Genomic DNA, 14,004 nt, shown 5'->3' on the forward strand with positions numbered 1-14,004 from the left:
AAAGCCCTATGAAATGACATTGTAGTATGGCTTGCAAAGCTGCATTCAATATTAATGTTAAAATTTCAAAGGCCTTTTGAAAATGCGATGCACTGGATCCTTTGTAGCTTCTTTTTGTAATAATGCTAAACACAGACTTAAAGCCACTTTTTTCTTGACTAGGTTCAGACTGGCTCAGAGCAGTTTCACACGTACATTCTGCTTGCCAAAAGTTCAATGGGTTTCGGAAGACATGATGTATCCCAGGAAGCCCACAAGTGCATGCTCAAGTGCTGTCTGGCACTACAAGGAGCCTCATCTGTAGTAGCAGGAATCCGGTCCACTTTTCCACACGCAGCACAGGTAACATTCTGTTTCAGTGTATCTGATGAAGTGTGCATGCGCAGGAAAGCTCATACCAAAATAAAAACTTAGTTAGTCTTTAAGGTGCTACTGAAGGAATTTTTTTATTTTGTTTCGACTCAGACCAACACGGCTACCTACCTGCATACACAAGACAGCTCTCAGAGTCTGCTCACACAACCCCACCACCCACATTTACTCAAACGATGGCCCCCGGTTAGTTCAATTGCACCTACCATGCCCAACCTTACCTGCCACGCAGTTCATCTAAGCTCGGAACTTAGTCCCACCGAATTCAGTTTTCAGTGGGGTAGTAGCCCTATGACTCCGCTACACAAAAAGCAACCACCACACCTGTCCTGGCACTTTAAAGTCTAACACGGTCTGCTGAGCTGAGGCAGAAGTTTTTGTTGACTAGAATCTATTCCATCAGATTCTATGGGATGGGAAAGGAAGGGAAGTCTCCGTTTCTGTTTGTTATGTGATGTATTTTGTGTTTTTATACTGTCATCCGCCCTGTAATCCTCGGGTGACATAGACATTTAATAAATAAAAATAATGTACTGAGCGTTAATCCTAATTTGCTGCGTTTTAAATCGTGAAGCCTCGAAGAGGGATACTTCCCTCCTCAGATTTCCACTCTGAAATTCGCTTCCACACGGCGTGTAGAGCTGAACCTGCGGAGGTGCTCCCCACCTGCTTCTCCTTTGGCCCTCGCGTGTTTGTTGACCGACAGATTGGAGGCATATCCAGCCCCGAAGAAGCGATCACATGATTAGGATCGGCCCTCCTCTTCGCCTGCGCTCTCTCCAATTCACCCGCCGCTGACGAAGGAGCGCAGGCGAGCTACTTAGTCAGGAGGACGACCAGCGCTCCGAGATTGGCTGCTGCTTCTGCTGTTGTTTCTACGCAGCTTGGGCGCAAGTCCAGCCTCTCCTCCCCTTTCACTTTCCTTTAAGGGGGTTTCCTGCCGAGCTTCTGCCTCCATCGCCGGTAAAACTCAACTGCAAGTATCTTTCGCGCGGCGAACAAATCCATGTTTGGGAGCTTGCAAAGCCGACCCAACTCAGGGGGCGCCCACCTGGGCTTGTGCTTCTGCTGCTTGGTGCTGCTGACGGCAGTGTGCAGCGCCCGATCCTGTTCTTTCTCGGAAGTAAGGCCCGCGCAGCGCAGAGGCTCTTACCTCCTGATCAAGGCTAGGCATCAGACGGCCGCTTTAACCCGGCGTTTACTCGCAAGCAGGGCACGCTGCAAGGGCACAGAGTTGTAGTAGCCTCGGGGTAAGGATAACTCAGTGGGTAAGGCCCCAGCCCCACACCACAGCGTGGAGCCGCCGAGTAACGGGCCGCCATCCCAAACCCGCCGCCCTGGGAGTGGGGGTGGAGGGAGGGGACGTTGACCTGAACAGGTCTTGCTGTCGAGCAGAGGCGAGATTGCGCTGTGTGCTTAGGATCGCAGCCATGGATTTATTTGGGGAGCGGGCGGGCGATGGACATCTCCTTGTCATCGTCCTTTGCCTGGCTCTGTCCAGATTAGGAAGGACGCGTTCAACAACGGTTGTTTTAAATGGCTTTGTTTTGATCCCAAGTACTCAGTAAAAAAATCTGTCAAAATATTTTTACAATTTCTACTTTTAGCGTTTATTTATTGACTTGACTGAGGGGCGGCCAGCCTCCCCCCCCCACGCTACGCTCCTGCAGCCTGAGTCACGGCAAACCTAGTGGCGCATCTCCCAAACCCGGGAAGTTTCCACCTTGCGCCTCGGCGGGTCCCGCTTCTTTGAGGGGGATTGACTTAACTCCGAAGTTTGCATTGCAATGCATTGGCAACCGTCGCTAAGGATGGGTGACGCGGGCTGAGGCGGCTGCCTTAGCTCAGAAGCAAGCCTCTTCCCCGCCTTTTTCCAACCACCCAACTTACCCCCTGGGAGAGAAGCCCTCGAGAAGCCGAAAGTACTCGGAGGTCCCAACAGAAGCAGCTGCGGGTGCCGGAGTTTGCGTAAAGTGGGAAGGGAAACTCTTTATTTTTTTCCTGCTTTTTTAAACCCGGGCATTATGAGGAAGGGGTCAGGCGGCGAGCCCAGGGCGCTGGGGGTGGAGGGGCGACTCATCTTTCAAGGGCGGTGTACTCCCTTCTGCTGGGAATCGACGGGGCGTGAGGAAGGGCAGCTGCTGCCTGCTCGGAAGAGGGCAGGAAATGGTCGTGGAATGCTATTCATTTCTACCCAGAGCAGCCGGATTTAACCACCACAGCCGCCAGAATAAGACAAGGAAAGGTGACAGGGCCAGCTAGAACAAGGCAGCTCGCCTAGGATGGCAGCCAGGCTTTGCTAGCCTAGGCACATTTCTCCCAAGAAGCCCCACACATATTGTGTGAATTGGGCCCTCTTGCAAAAAAGCAAAAAAGAAAAAAAAGCAGGAGCATTATATCACATGCAGGTTGGTAACCGCTTGTGAGCCAAGCGGAGTTTCCCTCCTCAACCCCAAGATATCAGGGGATACATGCAAATAACACTGTATGATGTCTGAGGCACAGGATGTCGACAGGTGAAACTTTCCCCATAATTGCATTTCCCTACTGACAAAGGTTTATTTAACCTGTTGAACCTTTGACTGCTATTAAAAGCGCAAGGATGGTCAAGGAATGCAAGTTTCATGAGATATATAAACTGGATAGACAGGCCTTTAATCGATTTATGTTAGAGTGGCAGTGCTGCCAGAGTCACGACACACGAGCCAGGACGGACTGTTTATGTCCGCACATGCGCAGTCTGGGTTGGCGCTGCTGCTCTGCTCAGCCGGCGCGCTCTGAAGCAGAGCGTGCTACAGAGCAGGTTGCTGGGCGGCGGCGGCAAACTGCGAGCAAGCTTCTCTGCGGCTTGCTCGCGGTTTGCTGGCGCCGCTGCCTAGCAACCCACTCTGTAGCGTGCTCTGCTTCTTCCTGCTCGGGCGGAGGAGGCAAGGGGCGGGCTAGGGGTCGGGGGCATTGCCCCCGACAGAGTGGAGCTAGGGGCGACCCGCCCCTTCACCCCTTCCTTGCTATGCGCCTGTATTAACCTTTGCATTATCAGGGGATTTTTTAATACTTCTGTGGTCAGATTTTTAAAAAATTGCATAAAACTAAACCCGTATTAGAAAGCACATGCACTTCTATTATTGCTGCTACCTTTTAATTTTGGGTGACTTTTGCCCAGTCATTGCTGCAGTACAATCCTGGATTATTGTAGTACAATCCTGGATTGCTGCAGTACAATCCTGGATTATCTTACCTGAGCGACTATCACTTTTCTACCAAGAAATCAAAAAGAAACTAGCTTCAAAATGAACCAGGATGTTGCTTCAAAATAACGTTGGCAGGCCTTCTCCATTACTGAAGTCTTGAGTGAAAATAAAGAGTGACAACTCAAAACGACTCCAAAATTAATCAAAAAGTCCCTTCTCCTTTATCTGTAGGAGTGACGACTTGGGTCATTTGAAAGCTTATTGATTTATTTAAAATACAGGGGAATCCCCACTTTGTGGGGCATGCACTTACACCCTGCCCCACCCAATTCTGCCCCTGCCCTGTTTTCGCATTGTTTTTGGCGCATGTGTCAGCAGAAGTGTATGTTCTGATCGCACGCAAGTGGGGAGATGCCAGTACTTATATATTGCCCTTCATTGTACAGGATACTGTACATGAAAACACAAATTAAAACAATAAATGCAGTGATCAGATATACTGTAAACCTCTTTATGATCTTTGGATCAAGGACTGTAAATAAATTTAATAAATAAAATACTAAATAGGTAGTGTATCACTAAAGGCTACGTATTAAAATCAGTAAATGCTTCCTTAAACAAGTATTTAAGAGATAACAAAAACATAAATAGGTTCCACTTACTCACCATGAGGGACGCAGGTGGCGCTGTGGTCTAAACCACTGAGCCTAGGGCTTGCCAATCAGAAGGTCGGCGGTTCGAATCCCCTTGACGGGGTGAGCTCCCGTTGCTCGGTCCCAGTTCGAACGCACGTCAGATTGCAAGTAGATAAATAGGTACTGCTGCGGCGGGAAGGTAAGAAGCGGCTTAGTCATGCTGGCCACATGACCTGGAAGCTCTCTCAGCCAATAAAGCGAGATGAGCGCCACAACCCCAGAGTCGTCCACAACTGGACCTGACGGTCAGGGGTCCCTTTACTCACCATGAAGTAAGTGCCACACTTTTTAACAACAACAAAAGCTGCTGGTACTGTATACCATTGAGTTGTTGTTGTTTAGTCGTGTCCGACTCTTCGTGACCCCATGGACCATAGCACGCCAGGCACTCCTGTCTTGCACTGCCTCCCGCAGTTTGGTCAAACTCATGTTCGTAGCTTCGAGAATCAATGGATCAATGCCTTCATGGATCAATGCCTTGTCGTGGTGAAGGGGCTTGAATAACTCAGAGAAGCTATAAGCTATGCCATGCAGGGCCACCCAAGATGGACAGGTCATAGTGGAGAGTTTTGACTAAACGTGATCCACCTGGAGAAGGAACTGGCAAGCCACTCCAGTATCCCTGCCAAGAAAACTCCATGGACAAAGACAACAGGCATATACCATTGAGTACTCCCTGAAAAAAGCACGGGTTATTTCTATTGACTGCATATCTCCTCAATCTGACATCGTGCTACTCTCCATTTAGGATAAATTTGGTGCTTTTGTCACTCAAAGGCACAATGGGTTTGCTGTGCTAGTGTCTATGCGCATATATACCAATTGTTTTCAGAAGTTACCTTTTCAATGTATATGTCCTGCAGGCAGACTTAGGTGGCAGGTTACACCTACAGCATTGTTCACATGATCAAACGCACATAATGGGAGCAGGCCTAAGCTGGAGCAGGACCGCAGTGGTAAATCCTGCCCTTGGACATATGTGCATTCATTTGCACATCTGCAGTGTGTGTACAGGTGTATGCATGTTTGAGGACGGGGGTTTATTTTTGCAAGATCCTGGCTGCGTGCAAGACCCCACCCATGTACAGTTTGCACACAGACATGCAAATGAATGTGTGAACGGCTAAGGGAATGCATTGCTGCCCCAATCCTGCTCTCTCTATGTGTGTTTGATAATGCAGACAGTGCTTATGCAAAGACTGCATAGGCACTGTTCATAGGATCAAACTATGAGCAGGATGTAGGGAGAGCAGGATCAAGGCTTGATCTTTCTAGGATTTTGAAGGATGTATATCAAGCACTCACAAACATGAACGAGACTTAATTTACAGAGACTGACAGGAACCAAATATATTTAACAGGAGCCCTTGTCTTTGTGCATTGTAGATTGATTTTCTTACACGTTTTGACCGAATTGCAGTTTTAACCTGTTTTTCATCAGAGGCTTCATTGATTTCAAACTATTGTTTTGCACGAGGACAGATCATGTGTTCGGGCCTGCAAGAGAACTATGAGGCTGCCATGGTGCTGAGTGCCGTTGGAGACGCCTTGGGCTACTACAATGGAAAATGGGAGTTCGAGCACAGCGGTGAGAAGATTCACAGCGAGTTGGCCAAAATGGGCGGCATGAACAAGCTCAACATCGCAGGCTGGAGGGTCAGTGACGACACCGTCATGCATTTGGCTACTGCTGAAGCCTTGGCAGCAGCTGGGGAAAACCCAGACTTAACCCACTTGTATAAACTCATTGCAACAAACTACAGAGATTGCATGGATGACATGGATGGACGAGCTCCAGGTAATCTTTCCTAAACTTTTAAACATATGAAAATAGAAGGCAGCCGTTTCTGGGTCATGCATGGTCTATGTGTTCAGATTGGAACATGATGTTTCCCAAAGGCCTTAGAGCCCCGCAGTACTCTAAGAAAGGGTTCCTTTCACAACTCTGCCCAGTGGGTGCAGTCATCTTTTACGGCTTTCATTAATTTAACGCTCAGCTGTGTTTTCTAGTCAGAACTCATAAAAGCAGGGAGTGGGAACCTTCAGGCCTGCCAGAGGATGTTAGCATCTCTGACCATTGGCCATGCTGGTATGAAATCTAGAGGGCTGCAAGCTTCCCACCACTGCATTATAAAGGGAGATAAATAATAAATTATTATTACAGGTAGGTAGCCGTGTTGATCTGAGTCGAAGCAAAATAAAAAAATTCCTTCAGTAGCACCTTAAAGACCAACTAAGTTTTTATTTTGGTATGAGCTTTCGTGTGCATGCACCCTTCTTCAGATACACTTCAGATTCAATAATATAATAAATTATTATTATTATTGTATTATTATTATTTCCACATGAGCTTCAAATCTGTGCTGAGGTTTGAACCTGGGATTCCCATGGCTCTCTCAGTTTCTGGCTCAACTCATCTCATACTTAGATATCAACAAGAATGGACCTCGGTGCAATGAGCAACTTTCCCTCTACTACAGCTTTCCATCTTCAGGAGGACACTTAGCTCTTCCACCTAGAATACAAACATTGAGTGTGTTATCCTCCAGATGTTGGACTGCAACTCCTATCAGCCCTGATCAGTATGATCAGTTGTCATTGTAGCTAAAGAATATCTTTAAGGCTACAGATTCCTCCAGCCCTGACTTAGTTAACATCCAGCCTTTCCACTAAATATACTCTGTTTAGAATCTAGTACAGTGGTACCTCGGGTTAAGAACTTAATTCGTTCTGGAGAGCCATTCTTAACCTGAAACTGTTCTTAACCTGAGGTACCACTTTAGTTAATGGGGCCTCCCGCTGCTGCCACACGATTTCTGTTCTCATCCTGAGGTAAAGTTCTTAACCCGAGGTACTACTGTTTTTCTGGGTTAGCGGAGTCTGTAACCTGAAGCATCTGTAACCTGAGGTACCACTGTATATTTTAGTTCACTCTCATTTCATTCTGTGAAATGGGTATCTCCTAATTCAGTAAACATGCTGGCTTCTACAGATCACCCACTTGTCTGTTGTTGGCAAAAGGCCTGGATATCTTCAGAAAGAACCACTTTGTTGCTTTGCAGTGAGAAGCATGGGCTCATCTGGGCCTTTCATTTCAAAGTATTTAGCTCCTGCCAAAGAGCTGGGAAACAAGAGTAGAGCTGCATGGCAGGTTGGCATTTATTTGTTTCCTTTTTTCATCCCAAGATTTGGGGACCACTTTAAGGAAGACGTGTGCTTCCTTTTTCTTCCATCTCTCTTCAGTTACTTTCCCCTCCTGTGATGATGATTACATGTGTGGCTGTGTTCCATTTTCAGTGGCTGGAATGGGGAATTTGGGAAGTATTGATTGCATGCACTCCAGTCTGTGGATTCTGAGCTTTTCAACAACGTAAGAGCCAAGTGTGCCAGAGATGATAAGCAGCTCAAAATGGGATTTACACAGGACATCTGTTCATAAAAAAATAAGATGGTTGAATCTATCCATGCAAAGTTGTACCATATGCTCTGCAAAAGGAATATTATGATGCACGAGGATGATATGAACCCATCACAGGAGCCTGAAACACAATTCAGAGTTTGCCTTTTGACTGCATTTGGGTGATAGTCTCTTAGAAGCAATGGACTTTTCCTGAGTCCTGCTAGGTTAGAAGGAATCATTGGGCAAAGTGGGTTGCTTCTGCTCTAGGTGTTTTCTGACGACTTCCACTCCTTCACTTCATGGAAAATCCTGGTGACGTTCCTGCTGAAATGTTGCATTCCAGCATTTCCCATTATACTTTCTTTTAATGTCTGATTTGGGGTGTTTTTTTCTGAGTTTCAGAGCACTTCTGGGCCTCCGGGCTTGCGTTTCTTCCCTTCCATGTCTCTTCTGCCATTACATTGCTAGCTTGTGCTAGGCTTTTAAATTTATTTATTGATTGCCTACCTGCACTTGGGAAGCTGCCATCTAGCTTAGTCTTATCTACTTGACGAGCTGGTGATGGCTCTCCATGGTTCCAGACAGGTATTTCCCAGCATGCAAAGCATATGCTCTGCCACTAAACTGCAGTTCTTCCTGATTGCACAGAAGCAAATGTACCATAGCAAATAACTTCAGGAAAATGTTCACTGGTGATTGTAGCTCCAAACTGAGATGGGTGGAACTTCCGGCTACACTGAGCTGGGAAAGAGGATTGTGAAACTGTCAGATAATTTGCAAACCTCTTAGAGACTGATGAAATTCAGGGGATTCCCCACTGTCCCACCCCTTAAAAGGCTTTTGGGGGGATCCCCCTACCTGCACTGTCCCTGGGAAAAGCTTTCTGAGCACAGAAGACACTGCTGCTTTGCCAACTTCACTGCAGCTTTATTTGACTGGAAGGCCCAACAAAGCATAGAAGACACCAATGAACTTTTTAAAAACAACAAAGTCAGTTTTATGTACTTGCGCTTTAGTGCAACAAGGCAGTTAGTTCTGGACATGGACACCCAGTGTTATCTGCAAGCTTAGCTGTGACATTGTTAAGCCTTGTTAAGCCACATTACTATTGTCTTGAAAATTTCATGGTGTAACAAGGAGCGTGCGTGCGCGCACACACACACACACACACACAGGATAGAAAATATGGCACGTGAACCCGTAAATATATATAATGAGAAAATGCATTTGAAAGGGGGAATGAGAGAAACAAAATAGTTTGAATGAAAGTGTCACCAGGGAGAACATTTAAGGCAACGTAGAGGATAAGGCCAGGCACAGACTGTAAGTTGGGAAATCCCCTGTTCTAATTTTGGTGCAGTAATTAATTCACTCAGTCTTAGCATGAATGAAAATACTAGACTCCTGTTATTACTCAGCTGTACTTTCATTATTGAGCTGATGTGTGGAATCATGTTGATGACTTGACATTTATATAGCACTTTCCTTAAATATTTAGACTTCCAGAAAATGGAAGCTGTGATGTTGCTTATATAGCAGCATCAGTGTACTATGTTTGTATGCATGCATGCATACTGCATTTGCATATTTTGGAACTAAAATCCAGGCATCAGTTTCTTTGCCCTGCTGGTGGAACAGCTTAGCGCTGCAGAAGCACCACATGTCCTCCCCCAGAAAGGAAGCATCTAATGGGTTCAGGTTTGTGTGCCAGGCTGAGAACAGCCGGTCACTCAGACCTTGCTACCTGTGTGGGAACTTGTGTATCCTCCAATCTCTAGGCTAGCACAATCCATAAATATCCTGTGGGGCTGTGTGATAGCACTCCTGATACCCTGAAATTCCTTTGGCAAGCACTTAAAATTGCAATGTAGAAGACTGCATGTCAAGACCATTGGTCCATGTTGCTTAGTATTGCCTATAACAGGAATAGCCAAAGTGGTGCTTTCTAGCTGCTCCCATCAGCTGCAGTCAGCATGGATACATGTTGTCTAACAACAGCTGTAGGGCACCCACCCTGGCTATCCACCATCTCCACTGACTGACAGTTCTCCAGGGATTGGTGTTATTCCGAGCCCTACCTGGAGATGGAAGGGATTGGGTCTGGGCTCATCTGCAGGCAAATACAGTCATACCTCATGATACGTCCGCTGCGGGTTGTGTCTTGTCAGGTTACGGACATGCCGAGCCCGGAAGTCCTGGAATGGGTTACTTCTGGGTTCAGCGCGTATGTAACCTGCACGCATGTGTAGAAGCGCTAAATCACACTTTGTGCATGCGCAGAAGCACCACATTGTATCACACACGTGCGCAGATGCGGCGCTTCAGGATGCGGCCTTTTCATGTTGCGAACGGGCCTCTGGAACGGATCCTGTTCGCAACAAGAGGTACCACTGTATGTGCTCTGTCACTGAGCTACGGTCTCTCTCCTGGACATGGGCAATAAAATGTTCAGTATGTCAACTGAAGTTGGTGGAGCAACCAAATGGGGACAATAAAAGCATTACAAGCAGTCACAGCTGATGATCAGAACTTGAATAACAGTTATATTACCAGGGTCTGTTGCCCCACTTGCCAACCCAACCTATCTACCTTCCCCCTGCCCACCCACTCCTCCCTTTTCCCCTCACTTATCCCTTCACAGCTCACCCAAACCACCACTCCCTCCCCAACACCTTTTAAAAGAGAGGGATAAGCGCTTTAGAGAAAAATTGGCTAAACTCCTTTCTGAAGCGCCTGTACCCCTTAAAACATAGGGAAAAGTATGTACAGTGGTGCCTCACTTAACGAATGCCCTGCTTAACTAAATTTCCGCTTAACGAAAGGATTTTTCGAGCGGAGGTTGCCTCGCTAGACAAATTCATTTTATTAAAAATTCGTCTAGCGAATCGCAGTTTCCCATAGGAATGCATTGAAATTCAATTAATGCGTTCCTATGGGAAAAAAAAATCCAAAAAAATCCAATGCATTCCTATGGGATTCGCTAGACAAATTTTGCGTTATAAGAAAAGACCCGTGGAACGAATTAAATTCGTCTAGCGAGGCACCACTGTACATAGGAAAAAGTCAGCAAGCTTTCTGCAGTGCTAAGCTGTGCCAGTAGGGCAAAGAAAACATACATAGGCTGCAATCCTATGTATATTTACGTGACAATAAGCCTCATCCGTGGGGTATTGTAAAGCTTAATTTCTGGGTACACATATAAGGACCTGTTTTCCCTATGAACCATGGTATGCAAATGAAGCATAGGAAATGCTTTTAAGATTATACAGCAGATGAAAAATTGTCTATAGGTAGCTGTGAATGCTGCCGTTCACTTCATTTAGAGCTTGTGTGTGTTTAGAAATGGCGCTACTTTTCTAATGGTACATCTTGAATATCCTAAGTAACTGCAGGCCAATACATTTTAAAAAATCAAACTTTGCTGTGGCCCGTTTAAAGATGGGCACCTGGAATCTATGAGCTCTTGGGTGATGCAATTCAAGAATGCTAAGAAGAGTTCTGCCCGATCAGAAGCATAGCTGCCAAGTTTTCGCTTTTCTCGCGAGGAAGCCTATTCAGGATAAGGGAAAATCCCTGTAAAAAAGGGATAACTTGGCAGCTATGCAGAAGGGTTGATTTGAGTCTGGTCTGTGAACATGAGCTGATCTTGGGAGACACCCCACCTAGTTTCACATTTCTGAGCCGTGGTAGTTTCCTACTTATAACATGCTGTCTCCATGCAATTCCCTCCTAGTATGGAGTAAGGGTACACTTGTCACCTCTTTTCCACTTCCACAGTGCACTTGCTTGCTTGTAGATGGGCTGGGGAGAAAGGGGACACTATTTTTTTTCTTGATAGCAATTTGGCAGAGGTCCTTGATTGAACTTTCCATCTCCCCCCACCCCCCAAATATCCATCATTGATTGGGATCTCTAGAGATTTATGGAAGAAAAAACATCCCCTGCTCCTGCTCAGTTCAAAACAGAAGGACCACCTTCTGCCAAACTCAAGATCTGTCTCAGGGGTAGCCAACAGGGTGCCCTCCTGACTACGTTAGACCACAACTCCCATCAGCCCCAGCCAGGATGACCTGTGGCCAGGAATAATGGGATCTGTAGTCCAACAACACCTGGAGGGTGCGGTGTTGGCTATTTCTGTGTCATAGGGAGGGATACTCCCTGCTCTGGTAACTTTCATACTGGATTGTTGCAATGCTGGTGCTGCCCTCGAGAAAGATTCAGAAACTTCGACTGGTCCAAAAAAACAGCAACCAGATTACTGGCTGGGGTTCACATTTATAACTCACTTTGGAACCTTACCTATAAGAGATTACTAATAATAAATATTATTAATAAGAAATAATGATAAAAAGCATTATGAATACATAAAGTTGTTAGTGTTATTAAATCTTGTTATTCATAATGATAGTCCTAATAAAACCTCAGGAAGTCAGTGCTTGTTGATTGAAAGCATTAGAAGGAAGTTGTTACCTGGCGCTTGTGCGTAGACCATACAGGTTGAGGATGCTCAACTGCAGGTTAACCTGAGATGTAAATGAGCAATCAGGGCAGATGTACAAGTTTCCCACCTTTTGCACCCTTCTTAGGTGGTACCTGCATGGAATACGCCTTGAAATTGGATCCAGACAAGCCAGATAGCTGGATACCCAACTTCTGTAAAGCAGCAGGAGGGTGTGGTGCAGCCATGCGGTCAATGTGCATTGGACTGAGGTTTCGTCACCCAGAAGAGCTGGAAAACTTGATTGCAGTAAGCATAGAGAGTGGTCGGATGACTCACCACCATCCTACTGGCTACCTTGGATCCCTGGCTTCTGCTCTCTTCACTTCTTATGCCATAAATCGCAAGCCACTCCAGGAGTGGGGGAAAGGGCTCATGGAGGTGCTACCAATGGCAGAAGCCCATATCCAGAAGTCAGGTTCCTTTGTGGAGGAGAACTTGCAGCACTGGTAAGTAATACACATTTTGGAAGCCGGAAGGTTCAAGCCATCTGATGGATTGAAATAGTTACCAAAGTGATGTTGAGAAAGTATGAAGTGTACCTCTTCCTCGAGAGGTCCGGAGGGTGACAACACAAGAACGGGCCTTCTCTGCTGTTGCTCCCCGTCTGTGGAATGCTCTTCCCGGGGAAGTTCTCCTGGCACCTTTAGGCGTCAGGTGAAAATGTTCCTTTTTAACCAGGCCTTTGGTTGATCTAATTTGCATCCTATGCCCTTTAAAAATAAGTTTTTTGGGGGGAGGGGGGGTATGTACTACAACAGAGAAAGCATTTCCTGATCTGCAGAGGTCTCAAAATGTGCTGGATGTTAAGACTTTCTAAGTTTATACTGGGTTTATTTTTATATTTATAAAAGGCATATACAAACAGTGTCTTAATGTGAAATCCTAGATATGCATATACCTTCCCATGGGTTTCTGTTTCTTAGGAACTACTTTGGAAACAAATGGAAGAAGTACCTGGAAGCTAGAGGCATTTCAGATGGGAAATCTCCTCCATCCTTCCCCGAAGTGTATGGCGTGAAAGAGAGAGATGAATTCTACAAGTCCTTGAGTTACTCTGGCTGGGGAGGTGCAAGTGGGCATGATGCTCCCATGATTGCTTATGACGCCATCCTTGGTGCTGGGAACTGGACGGAGTTGGCTCACAGGGGTTTCTTCCATGGTGGGGACAGTGACTCCACTGCAGTCATGGCTGCATGCTGGTGGGGGGCAATGCACGGCTTCAAAGGCATCAGCGCAAATAACTATAAGGAAATCGAGTATAGATACCGATTGGAGAAAGCAGCGAGGGAACTCTATCACCTGAGCTTGACTGCAGAGCTATAGGGCAAGACGTCCCCTGCAGAGAACTGGAAGTTGCTATCGAGTAGCCTCTGGCGCTGTGCATCCTTGTCAAGCATATAGTGCAGTAAGTCAAGAGATTTAAATATAGCAAAATAAAAGGCCTACTCTTACAAGGTCTTACTTGATGCATTAACACTGAGTGTAAAGTCTGCTTGAATGCAAATTATCAGCGAAATACTAGTGCGGGCCAATAAACTTGAGAAACCTACGAGACGGTGGTGTAAATGTGTGTGGCACAACACAAATGTTAGGTAGCAGGGTGGGTGGGTGGAATATCACAGCAGCTAGTTGTGGCCATCATTTCTAAAATTTGTCATGAACAGAGATATTTTGGTGGCGTTTTCGCAGTGACTTTGAGAGTTCTGTACCAGAGACAACTTTGCTGTCAAATTCTATACTTTGTAGGCTAAAAATGTTTTTCCTTAGCTCTTAATTGGGAGTGGAACATTTTCAAGATTGGGAATCTACAGGCACATTTCCCCCCAGTAATACGGGTATTATTTT

The 14,004-nt window shown here is 46.0% G+C and overlaps 1 protein-coding gene across 6 annotated transcripts; it reads left to right on the top strand.

Annotated features, from left to right (window-relative positions):
• Positions 1 to 1,293: 1,293 nt before the first annotated feature.
• ADPRH (ADP-ribosylarginine hydrolase) lies at positions 1,294 to 13,708 on the top strand. Of its 6 annotated transcripts, none has more exons than XM_035116547.3 (4): positions 1,294 to 1,622; positions 5,741 to 6,056; positions 12,245 to 12,605; positions 13,083 to 13,708. In XM_035116547.3, the coding sequence occupies exons 2-4, from the start codon at positions 5,744 to 5,746 to the stop codon at positions 13,480 to 13,482; spliced, it is 1,074 nt and encodes a 357-aa protein (XP_034972438.1). In that variant the 5' UTR covers positions 1,294 to 1,622; positions 5,741 to 5,743; the 3' UTR covers positions 13,483 to 13,708. The 6 variants fall into 6 exon arrangements, with proteins under 6 accessions (XP_034972438.1, XP_034972436.1, XP_034972440.1 ...); XM_035116545.3 differs by having other exon boundaries at positions 1,294 to 1,495; XM_035116549.3 differs by having other exon boundaries at positions 1,294 to 1,348.
• Positions 13,709 to 14,004: the final 296 nt, after the last annotated feature.

The sequence above is a fragment of the Zootoca vivipara genome, chromosome 4 (assembly GCF_965207765.1).
Source record: "Zootoca vivipara chromosome 4, rZooViv2.hap1.1, whole genome shotgun sequence".
NCBI classification, from domain to species: domain Eukaryota; kingdom Metazoa; phylum Chordata; class Lepidosauria; order Squamata; family Lacertidae; genus Zootoca; species Zootoca vivipara.